This window comes from Ammodytes marinus (assembly GCF_949987685.1).
Source record: "Ammodytes marinus genome assembly, chromosome: 6".
NCBI lineage: Eukaryota > Metazoa > Chordata > Actinopteri > Uranoscopiformes > Ammodytidae > Ammodytes > Ammodytes marinus.
The window spans coordinates 10,902,945-10,918,516 of record NC_137235.1 but is presented as its reverse complement, the minus strand read 5'-3'; the positions used below and the strand labels follow the sequence as shown (position 1 = coordinate 10,918,516).

Genomic DNA, 15,572 nt, shown 5'->3' with positions numbered 1-15,572 from the left:
TATGGGGTTAACATTTTTCATGTAACAATAACATTTTAATAAATGGTGAATTAACAGAAATATTCCAACAGACTTTATCTGATTTACTTTGAAGGTGGGCATTATTCAACGTCTCAATGCATTTCATATTAATTGAACCATTTTCAAATTCTCCTATCTTAATTTTATATTCATCCATAATTTAAGCATAATTAAGTGTGATATCAAGCAGATGGAGGTTTCTCACACTTTGTGTGGGTCACTTGTAGAATGAATGTTAACAATGGGCTTATTATTTCAATATTTTCAGTCTTGTTGACGTATCCATTAGATAATCAGCAGCTGAGCATGAACTGAGGAACAGAAGATATGTAATCTTCTGACACAGGTGTCTGAAACAGTTTTTTGTATGCATACGTATATGCATAGAGGGTAGCCTACAATGTAACATATATTGGAACGAACATGTTTTACACCTGTTGATTTGATTACACCACTCTATCTTAAGAGGTCAATAAGATTATCATCAATATCCTTTCTGAAATGTTCTGTGTACAGGTTTATCATAAAATAACTGGGACATGAAGGTAAAGTGCTAGCAAAAAAGGTCTGAAAAAATACAAGGTTATTTTAGTTATCAAATTTAAATATTGCGGTTTAAAATAATAATGTAGTGAAATTTTATTTTATGGTGAGAAATAAACACTGAACAAACTAGTGTCTCACTATGTTTCTTCCCGTTTCCGTCTGACGAGGGCAAGTCTTTCAGACTCACGGTTTGCGAGATAGAAGTAGCAGTTTGGAATATATAGCACCATAGGAATATATAGGTCTCTTTATAAATTAGACCTGGGGCCGTATTCACAAAACATTTTATCTTAGCCCTAAGAGTACTCCTAAGGAGCACTAAAAGTTCTTAGTAAGGAGTAATTTCTTAAAACCTATTCACAAAGCTGATAAGACCAACTTTTACTAAGGAATGGGAGGGACTCATAAGCTAAGACTAGAGGGCGGTGTTGACCCTGTTGCTATGGATGATGTCATGTTCATACCTTCTATGCCCACAGTGATTGGCTGAGAGGGAATGAGAGCTAAGAGTGAATTTATGATAGAAACACTGTGGGAGATATCCATATTGTGTCGCTGTATTAAAGTAAAGAGTTTTTATATACAATTAATGACAAGTGACACTGATTTAACATGAAACCCAGATACTGCAGGGTTTCCCACACATACATTCACTATTAACCTACAAAAGCGCCACATAGGTCTATTCATTTTAAATTTTACAATGATTTGTATCGGAAAAAATATCCTCATTGAACAGCTGCACGCCACGCACTCTCACTGTATTTCTCTCAATGGGGTACTATGCAGCAATAGTCAGACAGCGACAAACCAGGAAATTCACAATTTAGAAACAACAGCCGGCGAAATCGTAAAGTGCATGCGGAAGGAAAAAGGCGAGACGCACAACTATACAGTAGCAGACCTGTGGAACGGAGGAGATGCTGCATGCGCCACATATAGGCCTCTACATAGTAGGAAATTAAACCCAAACGTGACACCAACAGTAACTTTAAGTGCATCGTAAGCCCAAAGCAACTGCAGGAAAAGGAACTTAATAAATATGTTTTTATATTAATATAATAAATATAAATGTGTCTATACTTTCTAAATTTAACTTTACTAAGATCATTAAACCCTCACGGTTATTAAAGGTACCTTTTGTAAAGCTCACTAGCATTAAATCTCTCCAAAATGCCATCAAATGGTTGTCTGTGAATTACTCTTAGTGACTTAGGAGTCCTCTCGAGGACTCCTAGCTTTTCATAGATTTAGGAGCTAGTTTTAGCGCTAAAATGCTTTGTGAATTAAACTTATCTTATAAAGTTAGGAGTCCTAAAATTAGGAGTGAAACGCCCCTTATTTTTGAGAGTTACTCCTAAATCAGCACGTTAGGACCTACTCTTAGCCTTAAAATGTTTTGTCAATACGGCCCCTGAGGGGTATACTACGAAACAAACTCAACAGAGCCCGGCTCTCTTTTTTTGATCTGGTTCAACATAACACACACCCTCGCTCAGAGCTAACCGGTATCACGAAGGAAGTTATCAACCTCTTATGTTGAACGAGGGTTTCGGCTTCAGGCTCTGAGCGCGTCCCCATGAAAGGGGCGTTTGACCCGTCATTTGACTCTGCATCCGCACAAAATGGACTGATCTTGTGCCGCTAACTTTACACAAACGGACTGATTGTGAGCAGCTGAGTAAAACAAACGAGTGTCGCCAACTTCATTCAAGAGGAAGTTTGTCAGTCTGAATTATTACAGCAGAAATCAGAGAGCCGAAAAAAACTCTTACTGCAAATAGGCTAAGGAGAGTGGAATGCTGCCAGCATGGAAATTATTTATTTATCTTGCCGATCGTTCTCGCAGTGCGTAACGTGACATTATAAAACAATGAAACGTTGAACTCGGATTTAAACACTATACCATTTAGCCTAATATATATATAGGCTACTTTGCTATATGTATAGCACTACGCCTATAGTCCCACACTTAAGAATGTAATTTAAGTCTGACACTGTCCTCAAATGAATAGCCTATGGAAAATCACTTTAGGTTTGGGCCACATCATAATGAATACAATTTTGATTTAGACTATTAGCCTTTTATTTGAATCTTACAAATACCAATAGGCCTACATTAAAAAACCTGTAGTCTGGATTTTTCGGACAAATATGAATCTACTGTGAGAAGCTTAACCTGCGAGTCTGCAGCGATGTCCGAACTGTGACAGCTGTCACCTGTCACGTCCCAACTGTAATCGCTACTGATGAAAAGAAAGAAGCCCACAGTGAAATAATGTTGCAAACTGTGATTTTATAGAACGCTTCATTAAGAGCCAGTGTGTGTAGATCGCCAGGTAAAACCATTTGAGGAGAGCATAGAGTAGCGCTGCATACAGTAGGCGTAGGTCTAGGCTATTTAACATTTTCTGCATCAATAACTGTATGCATGTGGCAAAAAGCCCCAGCGCGATGTTACAGTTCACTCTGCTGTAAGCCTTATGTCACGGCTTCGTTTCGTTAATTAACTTATTGATCAATAAGTTTACTTATTTAACAAGTTTCCTCAGTGAGAATATATCGCTCAGACAATATAGTCTGGTCCGCGGGATTTCAAAATGTGTAGTTTCCTTAAAGGGCAGCGCTCTAAGAGCCGAATTTGAGCTCAAACTCTGAAACAAAAACTGCTCTGAGCAGGTTAGCCGTGCAGCCTCTGTTACCATGGTGATCTAGCCAGGTAAAAAGAGAGCCACCTTTCGTGATACTGAAAACTCTGGCTTTAGACCGCTTTAGACTCAACTGACCTCGCTCAGCCCTTAATCTCGCTTCGTAGTATACCCCTCTGGTCTCTGTTTTTAGCACAGGATTTGTGGTATAGTGGTTAAAGCCTTGGTCTTGTAATTAGAAAATCACAGGATTGAATCCAGTTTGTGGAATAACATTTTCTACTTATATCATTGTGTGAAGTGGAACATGTCTCATGCTAAGTGTAGATGACACATGAGGTAGAGCTGTTTACCCCGAACAATTTTATTTATTTTTTACCCTGAACTAAAAGTTGGCGGTTCAAGCCCCGGTTACAGCTACATTTTAGACTTACACGGATTTTCTTTTAACTTTGCACAGATCTTTATTATGACTCAATTATGACCTCAGAGTAGTTTAGAGGTCAAATGTCAAATTTCAAGGTCATAATTCATTAATTTTTCATACATTGTATCATTCAATCATTCTGTTGATTCAGATATATTCATCCTTCGTTCTTCATCAACATTCAGCAGTGAAGGGTCAATTTCAGCATCAGCTTCAGCATCAGCGTCAGCATTCACACCGCAATTTCTTCAAGGAATTGCAATTCTAGTTATTATCTAATATTGTTCAGTGAGAAAACTACTCGACGACACTCAACAAATAGAGCCGTCAGCCACAAAGACTTAATGGAACTCACACACGTGTTGGAGCAGCCTGTCTCATTTCCATGCTGGGGGGGACTGGGAGCCATGTTGTACTAAACGCCTTGCAGGTTTGACATCCCAACTGGCTTTTGTACTATGAATGTTCCTTTAAAGCTGGGGACTTGTGACTCTTTAGTATCTATTGTCATCTCCCTCAGTTCTCAGGTTCTTTCCTCCCTTCAGCATCAAAGCTGCAGGCCCACATTAATGCAGACAATATCCCCACTTACCTGAGGCGGCAGGCGGAGACATGCGCTTTCACAATCCTCTACGGAGTGTCACGTCTTGCCTCTCTCTTCCTTCCTCTGTCAGCATCGGCACACCGGGGCTTGTCATTTGGTTCTTTAATATTTCATGCGGGGGCATTTGCATGATCACAATTTTGTGTCACTTCTTCCTCCCACCCCCTTGGTATACAGTGTGTATCAAATGCCGACTCGCACCTGAATTTCCCCGTGACTCCGCTGAGGCAGAACAGAAGTGAGACGAGCATGCTTATTGGGATTGTCAAAGCAAGAGCTGTCTTGTTTCAAGGGGTGGCTCTTCATGATTTGAACTGTTGAGCAATTAGACATGAGCGGTGCACAGAGACGACTTCAAACAGCGGTCGCTTACTCGCTTTACATTTGCTGCCCTGTTGTTTACGTTTGCAGTTATGCACCTGAGTCATTTGGTGCAGTATTTCCTCCTCTCTGGGGATGAATAATCTATCTGTCTGTCTGTCTGTCTGTCTGTCTGTCTGTCTGTCTGTCTGTCTGTCTGTCTGTCTGTCTGTCTGTCTGTCTGTCTGTCTATCTATCTATCTATCTATCTATCTATCTATCTATCTATCTATCTATCTATCTATCTATCTATCTATCTATCTATCTATCTATCTAACTATCTCTAAACAAAAAAAAGTAGTCTGTTTCAATCAGATGAGTGACTTTTATCCCTCTCTTTGAGCTGATGTATTGCAAGAGCTATAAATTCCAGAGATCTCATTTGAACTTAGAATGAGTATGAATCTTGCAGGGTGAGTTCTTCTTTTCAGTCGCATACCCACAACGTCAAGCTGAGGATCAAGTGTTACTGTAAATCAAAGAAACATTCCTCATGCTTGATTTCTTTTACAGAGACTGGTTGTACATAGGTTAATTACAGTAAATGTGTTGTCAAAATAATGTCTATTGAGGGTAGACTGTGTTGGTAATATTGTTATTGATACAGCTCCTTTGTACAAACACTGTGAGCGACTTCCAGTAAAATCAGCAAATCAAGAGATTATCACACTCCATTTAACAGTGTTTTATTTTAGGAATGTAGAGCCAAACGTCAGTACAGCTGCCACATATTTGGCTCAATCCGTTATATTATTTAACGTTTGAATTATATAAGGGGGTGGGGGGGGGGAGGAGAGATCAGGAAAACTAACTTGAAGAAGCTGATTGTGTGATTTAGTCTGTGTGAGAGTTTGAACTCACTTGACACTGATCCACTGAATGAATCATCTGCCCAAGCAGTGCAATTTGGCTCCAAGAAGCCGTTTTTGATGGACAAAAAGACAAAATAAATATAAAGACAGAATACACAAAACAACTGTTTCAAACTATCCTATTTCAACTAAATCAGAAGGTGCAATAAGAAAATTAATCAATTTGCAATATTTTGGGGGGCATTTCCTATATTGTGTATATAAAGAAATGGAATATAGAGATAGGGGCAACATGACATGTTAAAAACGTCCCTGGCAGAGTTCAACTGATGTTGCTGTTGTATATATGGCATGTGTCATAAGTTAACCTTTGACTTGTTCACACATGGTATACTGAGTGTTTTGAAGTAAAATCAAATAATGACGTAGGTAAAATTGAGTGTGTTTTTTTTTTGCTACCATTTTTGGTAAATGCAGGAGGCTGCACATCATCGATGATAAGAAAGAGGGCCTTGCATGGGATCTGCCTTTCATGTGCCTAAAATGCTCTCAGATCTGGATTAATCTGTCATTAGAGGGACAGACAACAAACACTTTGAAAGAGGGAGATACATCTTGCTTCAGACATAGAGAAAGAGAGCAGCGAGCAGGCGCTGTCAAAACATGGTGGAACACGCCTGTGAAGAACATGTAAGCGACTGGAAGTGTCTGGGGCCAAATTATACGCATTTGATGATGAAAGAGGGGATAGTTAGAAGAGGCTCTCTTTTAGTTAGTGGCTTCCTCCGAGATTGTTGTGTTAATTTGACTTTCTATTGACCGTATTTTGCAATACGATCTGCCTCTTAATTAACCACTTTCAAGATTTTCTTAAAAAGAGAAACTGGACCTAAAATTCTGGTACTGGCTGGTTTTGTCTATTGACATAGAAAATATAGAATATGTAATTCATATATTCAATATTTTTTTAAACTACAGGGACCAGACTCAAAGCCCTGTTGCCGATGTATGGTGGTCATTTTTGCTCATGCAAGAGAGAGGCTTATTCATAGATACCATGTGTCAGTTGTGTGTGTCTGAACAAGAAACGAGGGTCAGGCAGATGTTGTGCATTATGTACCAGTCTGCTGCCTCTAAAATTGTTCCGCAAATGAGGATCTTAATGAGAGGCAGTGTTCGTGGGTCAAGGAACAGCCTAATCATGCTAAGTCAATTGCATCTTTTCTGTGTGTGTGTGTGTGTGTGTGTGTGTGTGTGTGTGTGTGTGTGTGTGTGTGTGTGTGTGTGTGTGTTAGAAGCAGTGAGCAGATGAACCAACATTTGTCTGACTGAGGAGGAGTGCCAGCCCTCATTTTTCTTCATTTTGCTCTCTCACCCTGTGCTCCAAATCTGGCTGGACACTTAAGTACATTAGCCACACAATATGGAGTTGTCTTGTCTCACCAGCGAAACAGATGTCAAACACGCGTCTTTGTCCATTTCCCCCTCGTCGTGTCAAGTTCTTCAGCCAAAAATATGTTGTGTATAATGGCTTTTGACCTTTAGAGAGATCATTAAAAACATATAAAGCAAGACACATTTAAACAGGTTTCTTATAAAAAATAAATCAACATTTTAAAACATAAACTGCCATATAAAGATCAATATAGTACTTAAACGTAATATCTCTCTGCCCACGTTCATGGGGCTGTTGATCTTTGATACAACCACAGGGATTTATGGCCTTGTAAAATAACACAGGGTAACCCTCATTCTGTGTAGTGTGTGTGTGTGTGTGTGTGTGTGGTAAATTAGCACAGCTACCTCTCTACCATTGATGTGGAGTCATTTCATATTAATGATAATTTAATATTAACACACGTGAATTATATCATCCGATGATTTTTACGAGATTTTATTATTTCACCTTTGAATTATCTCACTGCTGCTGTTATTTTTCGGGCCCCTGTAAAAATGAAATATGGACATGATATAACATACTGTATATTCTCCTTCTTCTTAATAAATTCTGCTCATAAAGCGCTCAAATCTACTTCAATATCTTAAAGGCACGACTTATTACCTATGATGCTCCCAACATACTGCCAAACAATGTACACAAACTTTCACATACTGTAAGTTATTTATAATTTTGAGCCAACATAGTGTATTTGATCCGTGGTGGCTTGGACCTTATCTTAATCATTGCTCAGACTTGGTCTTGGTCAGCTAAAATGTGCTTCTGATGAGAGCCTATAGAGACCTGGGTCACCACCAGGGCGAATCAGCAGGCTGCCAAACAAGATCATGATTTTATGTCCTCCTTGACCCAGCAAGGATGGATGCTGTTAATGGAAATCAATCACTGGAGTGGTATTTAATAACATGATCAAACCCCAGTCATTAAATATGCCCACAAATGATAGCCTATAATTTGATTATGCTTCTTGTTTGTGGTAATAAATTCAACAAATATTTTTTTTATTTTTTATTTTTTATAATCTGCACTCATTTGAGTCTTTATCAAGAGATGATCTTACCCAATCATCAACTGTGGGCAGAATCATGAAAACATATTATATTTATTGTAAGATAGTTTTGTGGTCCATGGATAATCCCCAGTGTCCATGTAATAGGCTGATCTTCTAGCTTGCCTACTTGATTGTTTTGTATATCATGCTTTTTGTTCTCTGATCCAATGTTCATGGAAATCAATCACTGGAGTGGTATTAGATTACACGGACCCATTGTCATTACATATGATATGAACACACTGTATTTAGGTTAGCCTACTTTGTTTTTGTTTCCAAGGCTATGCTTAACTATTTTGATAATCAAATTGAAAAATATATATTTAAGTAAATACTGTTATAAGAGGCTGCATAGCATAATCTTGAGCCCAATAATTTAGACCACTGTATGCATAATTAAAGAAAACATAATATTTATTTAAATATTAAGTTTGTGGTCCATTAACAATAGGCTATTTCAATGGTCCACATTTAAAAGGTAGGCCTACATGTTGTAGCCTACATACGATTGTAGCCTAATACTGCACATATTGTTAGTGTCTTTATAAGATCAAACATGACGGTAACTAGTTTCATAACTTCCTTTATTGGTAAACCTCATTTTGTGGAGGATCACTTGCTTTACCAACAAGTACTTCTACTGGTCCGCGGACCGGTTTTGGAAACCACTGCACATTCGGATCATTCTGCCGTACGTGAATGGTAGCCGTCGTAAAGTGGCGTGATCACGATGACGCACAGGGACAGAAAACGGAAACAGCGGGCTTGTTTGAAAGGAGGAAAGCGTTTCGGTCGTTATTGACAACGGTGTGATTCGCTCAGAAAGCTTGTTTTACTTTGTTTAGAAAGCTAGAAAAAGGGTTATTGTAGCGGATAAGTAAACTCTGCTTTGTATGTAGCACTGCCTTTAAGCGGAAAGATGTCAACAGCCGACAACAAACGGAAAATATAAAGTTTTAAGTGGCTATCGCTAGCTACAGTACTACAGCTACAACAGTAGCACTATCTTGGATATCTTTTAAAGCCTCTCCGCTGCGGTGTTGATAAATGCCTGGTTAGCAAGTTGTCAAAACAGGTAAGAAACCTTTCCTAAACAGGGACCAGTCAGCTTCACTGTCTCATCCTGCTCGTGTGCTAAATACACGTACACTTACACACTCAGTTTTCGTTGCTTTAAAAAAGAAACTAGTGTCCAGACGATACAGTTTCATAGCCGATTAAATATGAACAGGCTTACATCGTGACAACGTGCCACTTGTATATTCTCTTTATCCACTGCCACAGGTGTGTATTTGTTACAGAAGAGATTCCAAACTGATCTCAGTTGATATTTTATTTCCTTTTTTTTCAGACCCCAAAATGTCCTCTAAAGAGGAAGATACTCGCGTCTTTGTTTTGGAGGAGGAAGTGAGGAGTTTATCAGATGAATTAATGCAATGCCAGGTATGTATGTATGTGCCTTTAAAGAAATGTACACAGCTGGATTGTAGTATCTCATATTTGAAGAATATCACCCAATATGTCTGTCATGATATTGTTTATCATAAATACACAAGGGGGGCACTATGTAATGTTGGGTGTGTGAGAGAAATTAAAAATGTCTAATGTATGTTCTCATAACTGAATGAACAAACCTTCCCCACAGGAAAATCGAATCCTTCCTGTTTGAAGTTATAAAGCTACATTTTAAAGTTACTGTTTCACTGTTGTTGTTTACAGCAGCAGGGCTTAATGTTTTGTTTACAAATCTATTATAGTCTTACATTTTGTTCCAGGTGCTTCAAGATAATGTTGTAGTTAGAATTAATCAATCTTTAGAATTATTGTTAATTGTTATAATAATTGTTTTGTGAACTAACTCCAGGCTGTTCTTAACAAATCCCCCTCCCCTGAAACCTGCATACTGCACCTTTAACTTCTGTTTCATATATTTAAGTATTTTGTGAGCCAGGGGAATTAAAGAGCAATACATGTTGCTTATATTAATGTAAAACAACCAACATCAAACAATATCACATGTAAATCATATAGTTTCCAGCATCATTTGCTTCACAGTGCATGCTGTGTGCAAAGCTTATTATTATTTATTTATTTTTGCTTTTTCACTTCTTGTCAATTTCATCAAACAATGACTACCCACTTTTTTATTATAGAATTCCAAATAATATATCATTGTGGTTACCAGATTTAAGACTCACATAAGCGTCTTCATAGTGTAACATCATTAAAAACAAAATGCACTAGAAAGGACATTAGTCAGTCAGCTGTTTTTGTTTCAGCTCCACACATATTAACTCAAAAGGCGCATACAAAAAACATTTCTATTCAGGGCATTAGTTTATTTAAAATAAGCTGATTTCACTAAATAATTGTATGAAAAGTGTTTAATTGTCTGCTTGTCACATTGAACAATATATGTGATTGACCCAATCACTAAAATACAGTCAATTGTGCAACAAGTATTTGCTTTATGAGTATATTTGAATACATTACCCCCCCCCCCCCCTGTTTCTTTGTTTATTCAAATAAACACAAACGCATAGTTCACAAAATGATGTGCAGATTTGAGAACCTTTCATCTTGACTTTGTGATTCAGTGATTGAGGGAGGGTGTCCTTGCATACTCACCACCAGGTGGTGCCTAATAACATGAGTGAACTTCACCCAGCATTTCCCACTTTGCATATCCACACCACCTTGCTACACAGGTACATATGGACAGCTGTGGGGTACAGCAGACGGTGTGTCACATTGAGTTTTTATTAGACCATAGATACCACCTTACACATCATGGGGAAGGAACATTTGTTGTGGTGATGATTTAAGGGCATGCAGGGCACACATGCTGTTACCTTATTAAAACTGTGCTAAAAGTTTGAATTTTGATGTTTACTTCGAGTTTAGTCAGAAGAAAGTTTGATAAATAAATGCAATCATTTGAATGAGTCACAGGTTATCCTTACACATTTGTCTAGTACTGCAAATCCACTAATGAATAATCTATGTAATTCATTAAACAACACAACTTAATTAATTTGTCTACAATTCATTCTACAGTATGAATAACTGGCAGCTTAATGCTCTAGAGTCTAGACCTATTAAATAAAACACCTATAAAAAAAATGTCACATATGCATTTGCATTTCTGAAACAATTTGTAGTATCTGTAAATGCATGTTTTTTGTTCTTTTCAATGTTTCCTATGACTTCTCTAATGTCTCTTCAACATGTATATTTTGCCAGTTGTAGGGTTACAGGGTTACATCTCTCTGAATTATGCCGAACATATTCTCAGCGCCTAGAAAGCTCCCCATACCATTTCATTCTTGTACTATTTATTACTAGCACTGAGTAGGCCTTTGACATGTACATTGAACCGACATGGACACCATCCTTGGTGGTCTTGTCGAGAGCAGGACATCAGTGATTCTGTCTATCTAATGGGGACCTTTAGTTGTGCAGTGTACCATTTAAATAGTGACATTTGAATACCATTGATGTTCAAAGTCTCTGGCAAGATGTACTTCAGGACTGCCATTAACTACAAAGAGCCTCATCTGTCGGCCAGCAAATGTTCCTACTAGGCCATGCTAATTGTATTAATATGTGGCTGAATTCCAGTGGCTGTCTTTGGTATGTTTAGCCCATGGTATTTCAGTGTCTAGATTCAAAAAATGAATAATTCAGCCATCATCAAACACATATTCAATACATCTTTAAGTACACACACGGCATAGGAGGGCTCTTGATGAGGGTCCTGAGTGAACACTTGTCAGTGGATTGGCTAATGGCAGCCAAAGGCCAGGCAGAGGGAGACCACCTATTTCAAGCTTAATTTCATCAGTAGTTACATTGCAGGTCTGAATTGGTGAGATCTCTATCCTCCATTCAGTCGGCGCCTAGTCGGTATACACACACAGATGCATACAGAGACAGAGATCTACAGTCCTTCCACTTTGTATATTCAACTCATGGTCTTATCAAGGTCTGCTCTTGCCATTTTAGTAAATAATTGATTAGACACTTTTGAGAAGGGGGTTAAAATTCATGTACTAATTGGAGACCAGTAGATTCCAGTGGGAGGGATGACTTTTATCTTATGATGATGTGAACATAATTTATCAGATAATTTTATATTAAGTCGATTTGGTATAATTCTGTCTTTTAATGTCAGAAAATGTACTTTTTAGATGTCCCTCATTAAATGTAATGTAGCTTTAAAAAATGTTTTTTTTGAAAAGCCAGCGAGACAATTTGAATTGGAAATGTGTCAGGGGCTGGCTGGGTTTTTCTACTTGAGGATGACTCTCTCTGTCATCAGTTTTTGAGTTTCTTTGGGGGCTAGTTACTTTGGAGATGTAGTGGAAAACATATACAGAGCGCAATTGATTAATAAAGAAGATGCAAGCTCGACTGCTGTGTTTTGATTTGGATCCCAGCACTCCCCAGTCATAAATAGTGCATAATGACAAGTGTCAATGCTCGCTCCCCTTGAGTCGAAGGTCACATCTCCGCGATGAGGATTCCTGTTAAGATTGGCTCATGATTAGAGAGGGCAGGCCGGATCAAAAACTATTTTGTGCAAGATATTTGAATTATTGATTGACTTCCCCTTCTGTCGTATGCTAATGTCACTCGGCGGCATCCTATTTAATTATTTTTTAGTTTTTCAGTGAGAAAAAGCTGACGCGTGCTGTGGCTTTCCTTGTTGGCCTCACTGCATTCTGAGACAAATTAATCAAAAGCAATTTATCTCAATTAGGAATACCAGCTGTGGACTCATCCAATCCTTTTGTTTTCACAGGCAGACAAGGAGTTTGTGTGGTCCCTATGGAAACGCCTGCAAGTGGCAAATCCAGACTTGACCCAGGCTGTCAGTTTGGTGGTTGAGCGGTGAGTATATTCATCTCTCAAATTGCTACCTGAGAGGCTCAATAGCTGAACATTCTTTTATCCCACAAGTGTAGAGAAATATGTGTGAAAGTCGTTCAAGGGGGGGTTTAAGGCACCTTGGCCATTCTACCGGGGTTACGACAGAATCTGGTGCAGATGCTGATTTAAGCCTTCTTATCCCCGGTCTAGCAGTTCAACCATGGAAACCCTTTTAATGAAAACACTCTTCCTCCGCCGCACCCATTCTGGACAGTTGAAACACTCCTGCCAAATACTTGTCTTTATGGGATAAATTGTGAGATTGAGTATGACCTCTTTTGCAGGGGGTGGCTAAGCCATACCAAGCAGTGGCATGGGAACTGTGAGAAAAGAATGTAGATTTAGGTCTTTTCACAGTGGGATAAATTAAATACATCCTTCTTATCATAAAAAATAACATTTTGACTTTGAATGATCCGTATTGCGAGTATTGCTACAGTTTGAACACTGGCTGTTTTTCCAGCTACATATGTTCCAAATATAACAATCATCTGTGTCTCTAGGAAACCTACACACTCAATTCTAACAACTAACCCACACATACACATGATAGCCACTATAACAATACTAGACATGCCTTTATGGGATACTTCAGTCACACACTACCTTGTCCTAACTAAAACCAATGTTGAAAACTAACGTAAAAGGGCAATGTCAAATTAGAACATACTTCCACTTCTTCTAACACAGATTACAAGTGAGGTCAATTTGAAAACAAAAAATAGCAATTATTCAAAAAGAAAATCATCTTAAGCTGAATATGAGGCTGGGTTATGTAAAGGTTGATTACATTTGTGCTGTTTGTGTGTACCTTAGTAGGGACACTAGTGTACTGGTCCATTTCATTGTTGAATGTCTTGTTTAAGTCTTGTTTCATCATGTGTGTGGACCCCAGGAAGAATAGTTGTTCCTACGGTTATCACTAATGGGAATCCTATATCAAATAAATAAGATAAACCGCCACTGAATAGAATGTGAAGCCTTTATTTAAAACTTTTGAACTGACTTTCACTTTTTCCTTTGAGGATACCTTTTGAATAACATTTTCTCTCTCTCTATCATATCACATCCTTTTTGAGGGTCTGTCAGTTGTCAGTATCGCCTTAATAAGGCTAAAACACAGTGCAGCGAGAGAGTTCCTCAGTACCTACCTGTGCATCTCATCCCTTCTTCTCCACACCCTCTTCAGTTCCCTTTATAGCCCCCAAAAGGGAAAGCCCATCAAAGTGTGTTGGTCCACTGAGACTGGCTGGGTGGAACATGCACCCAGAGAGCATATGTGTGTGTGTGTGTGTGTATGTATTGTATCACCTGATGCGCTGGAGGATATTGACATGGTAATTGTGTCGACTCCAGTCAAGCGCCGGTGCCCTACTGGGAACTGCCATTCACCCACACACCACACCCCCTCCCCTTTCTGTGAGGGATCTTGTAGAGTGATTGGTTGGTTGCTCAGGACATGGCGAACACACAGCAGCCCCCCCCCCCCCCCCCCCCCCGCCAATATACAAGGAGAATGTAGCACTATAGGCCAGCAGCTCCCTCCAGGGACACATCACATACTTATTTCATTGTCTGCACAAGGGAGAGGGCAGCTGATTTAGAAGAGGCAAAGAGACGAGAGAGGAAAAGGCCTCAAAGATGGGATAGGATGGGGAGTGTTAGGAAAGGAGCAAGTGATGAGTGGTGGAGGGAATGGGTGGCCCCTGGTGGCCTAAAAGCAGTTGAAACAAAACAGGTCCCCAATTGATGCCTTGTTTTTTTGTCTCCCTAAAAGTTTGTTATGGTACAAGAGGTGCTATAGTTGACGGGGGAGAACAGTTTGTTGCAGCAGAAGTAGCAGCAGCACAGTACAGTAGCAGCTCCACTTTTAGTTTGTATTTACTTTGATAATGCTGCTCTTAAATAGATTTCATTAAAAACAATCTATGAAAATAATGAAAAAAAAATGTTATGTCTGGGAATGTTATTTGACAAGAACAGCAGCTGCACCAAGAATTTGAAATTGATAAGGAAAACAAATAGTTGACACTGACTGGACCATGTCTCTCTATCTACTGTAAATCCACTTTTTTTTCTTCTTCTAGTGAGAAGCACAAAGCCGAGATGAAGGACAGGAAGGTGTTGGAGATCCTCCAGTCCAAAGACTACAAGATACAGGAGCTGGAACAGGTAACAGTACAGGTGGATCTAACAGGCTTAGCGTGTAGCGAATGTCTGTTAGATCTCACACACATTAATGGAGGTTGGTTATTCAAAGAGGTCAGATAAATATTTAAGTGACGAAAGGCTGCTATTTGCATGCAGTAGGATGGATCAGAAAAACATGCAGAAATCTCTTATCCGATTCTGTTTATGACTTAAATCTGACTACTACGACTGTGTTTGACATTTCTTTTATAAACTGATCATATTTACAAATCTGCAAAGCATGTGCTGTTGGCCAATGACCAGGAAGTGAAAGTTAATTGCCCTCCTCAACACCGTGGCCAGAGGTCCAAACAGAGGGCATTACACTCATTAATTCCTCCAAACCACGCTCCAATTTACATCTCCAGACCGAAGCTTGCTTAGTCGACATTTTAATTACAAGCATTTCTTTTTTTTTAATCTTTTCTGGTCTTCCGCTGAAATCTTTATATTTATTAATAGTTTATAAATCTTGCATGGTCCACTTTTGCCTGTTTTTTTTCTTCCATTACTCGAACAAGT

The 15,572-nt window shown here is 38.8% G+C and overlaps 1 protein-coding gene across 1 annotated transcript in view; it reads left to right on the top strand.

Moving 5' to 3' along the window:
* Positions 1-8,862: 8,862 nt before the first annotated feature.
* cntln (centlein, centrosomal protein) overlaps positions 8,863-15,572 on the top strand; it is an 84,543-nt gene continuing 77,833 nt past the window's right edge. The window contains exons 1-4 of the mRNA XM_080028992.1: positions 8,863-9,003; positions 9,280-9,371; positions 12,733-12,821; positions 14,948-15,032. Coding sequence (XP_079885118.1) covers positions 9,288-9,371; positions 12,733-12,821; positions 14,948-15,032 — 258 coding nt within the window. The 5' untranslated portion in view covers positions 8,863-9,003; positions 9,280-9,287. The remainder of the gene's footprint in view (positions 9,004-9,279; positions 9,372-12,732; positions 12,822-14,947; positions 15,033-15,572) is intronic.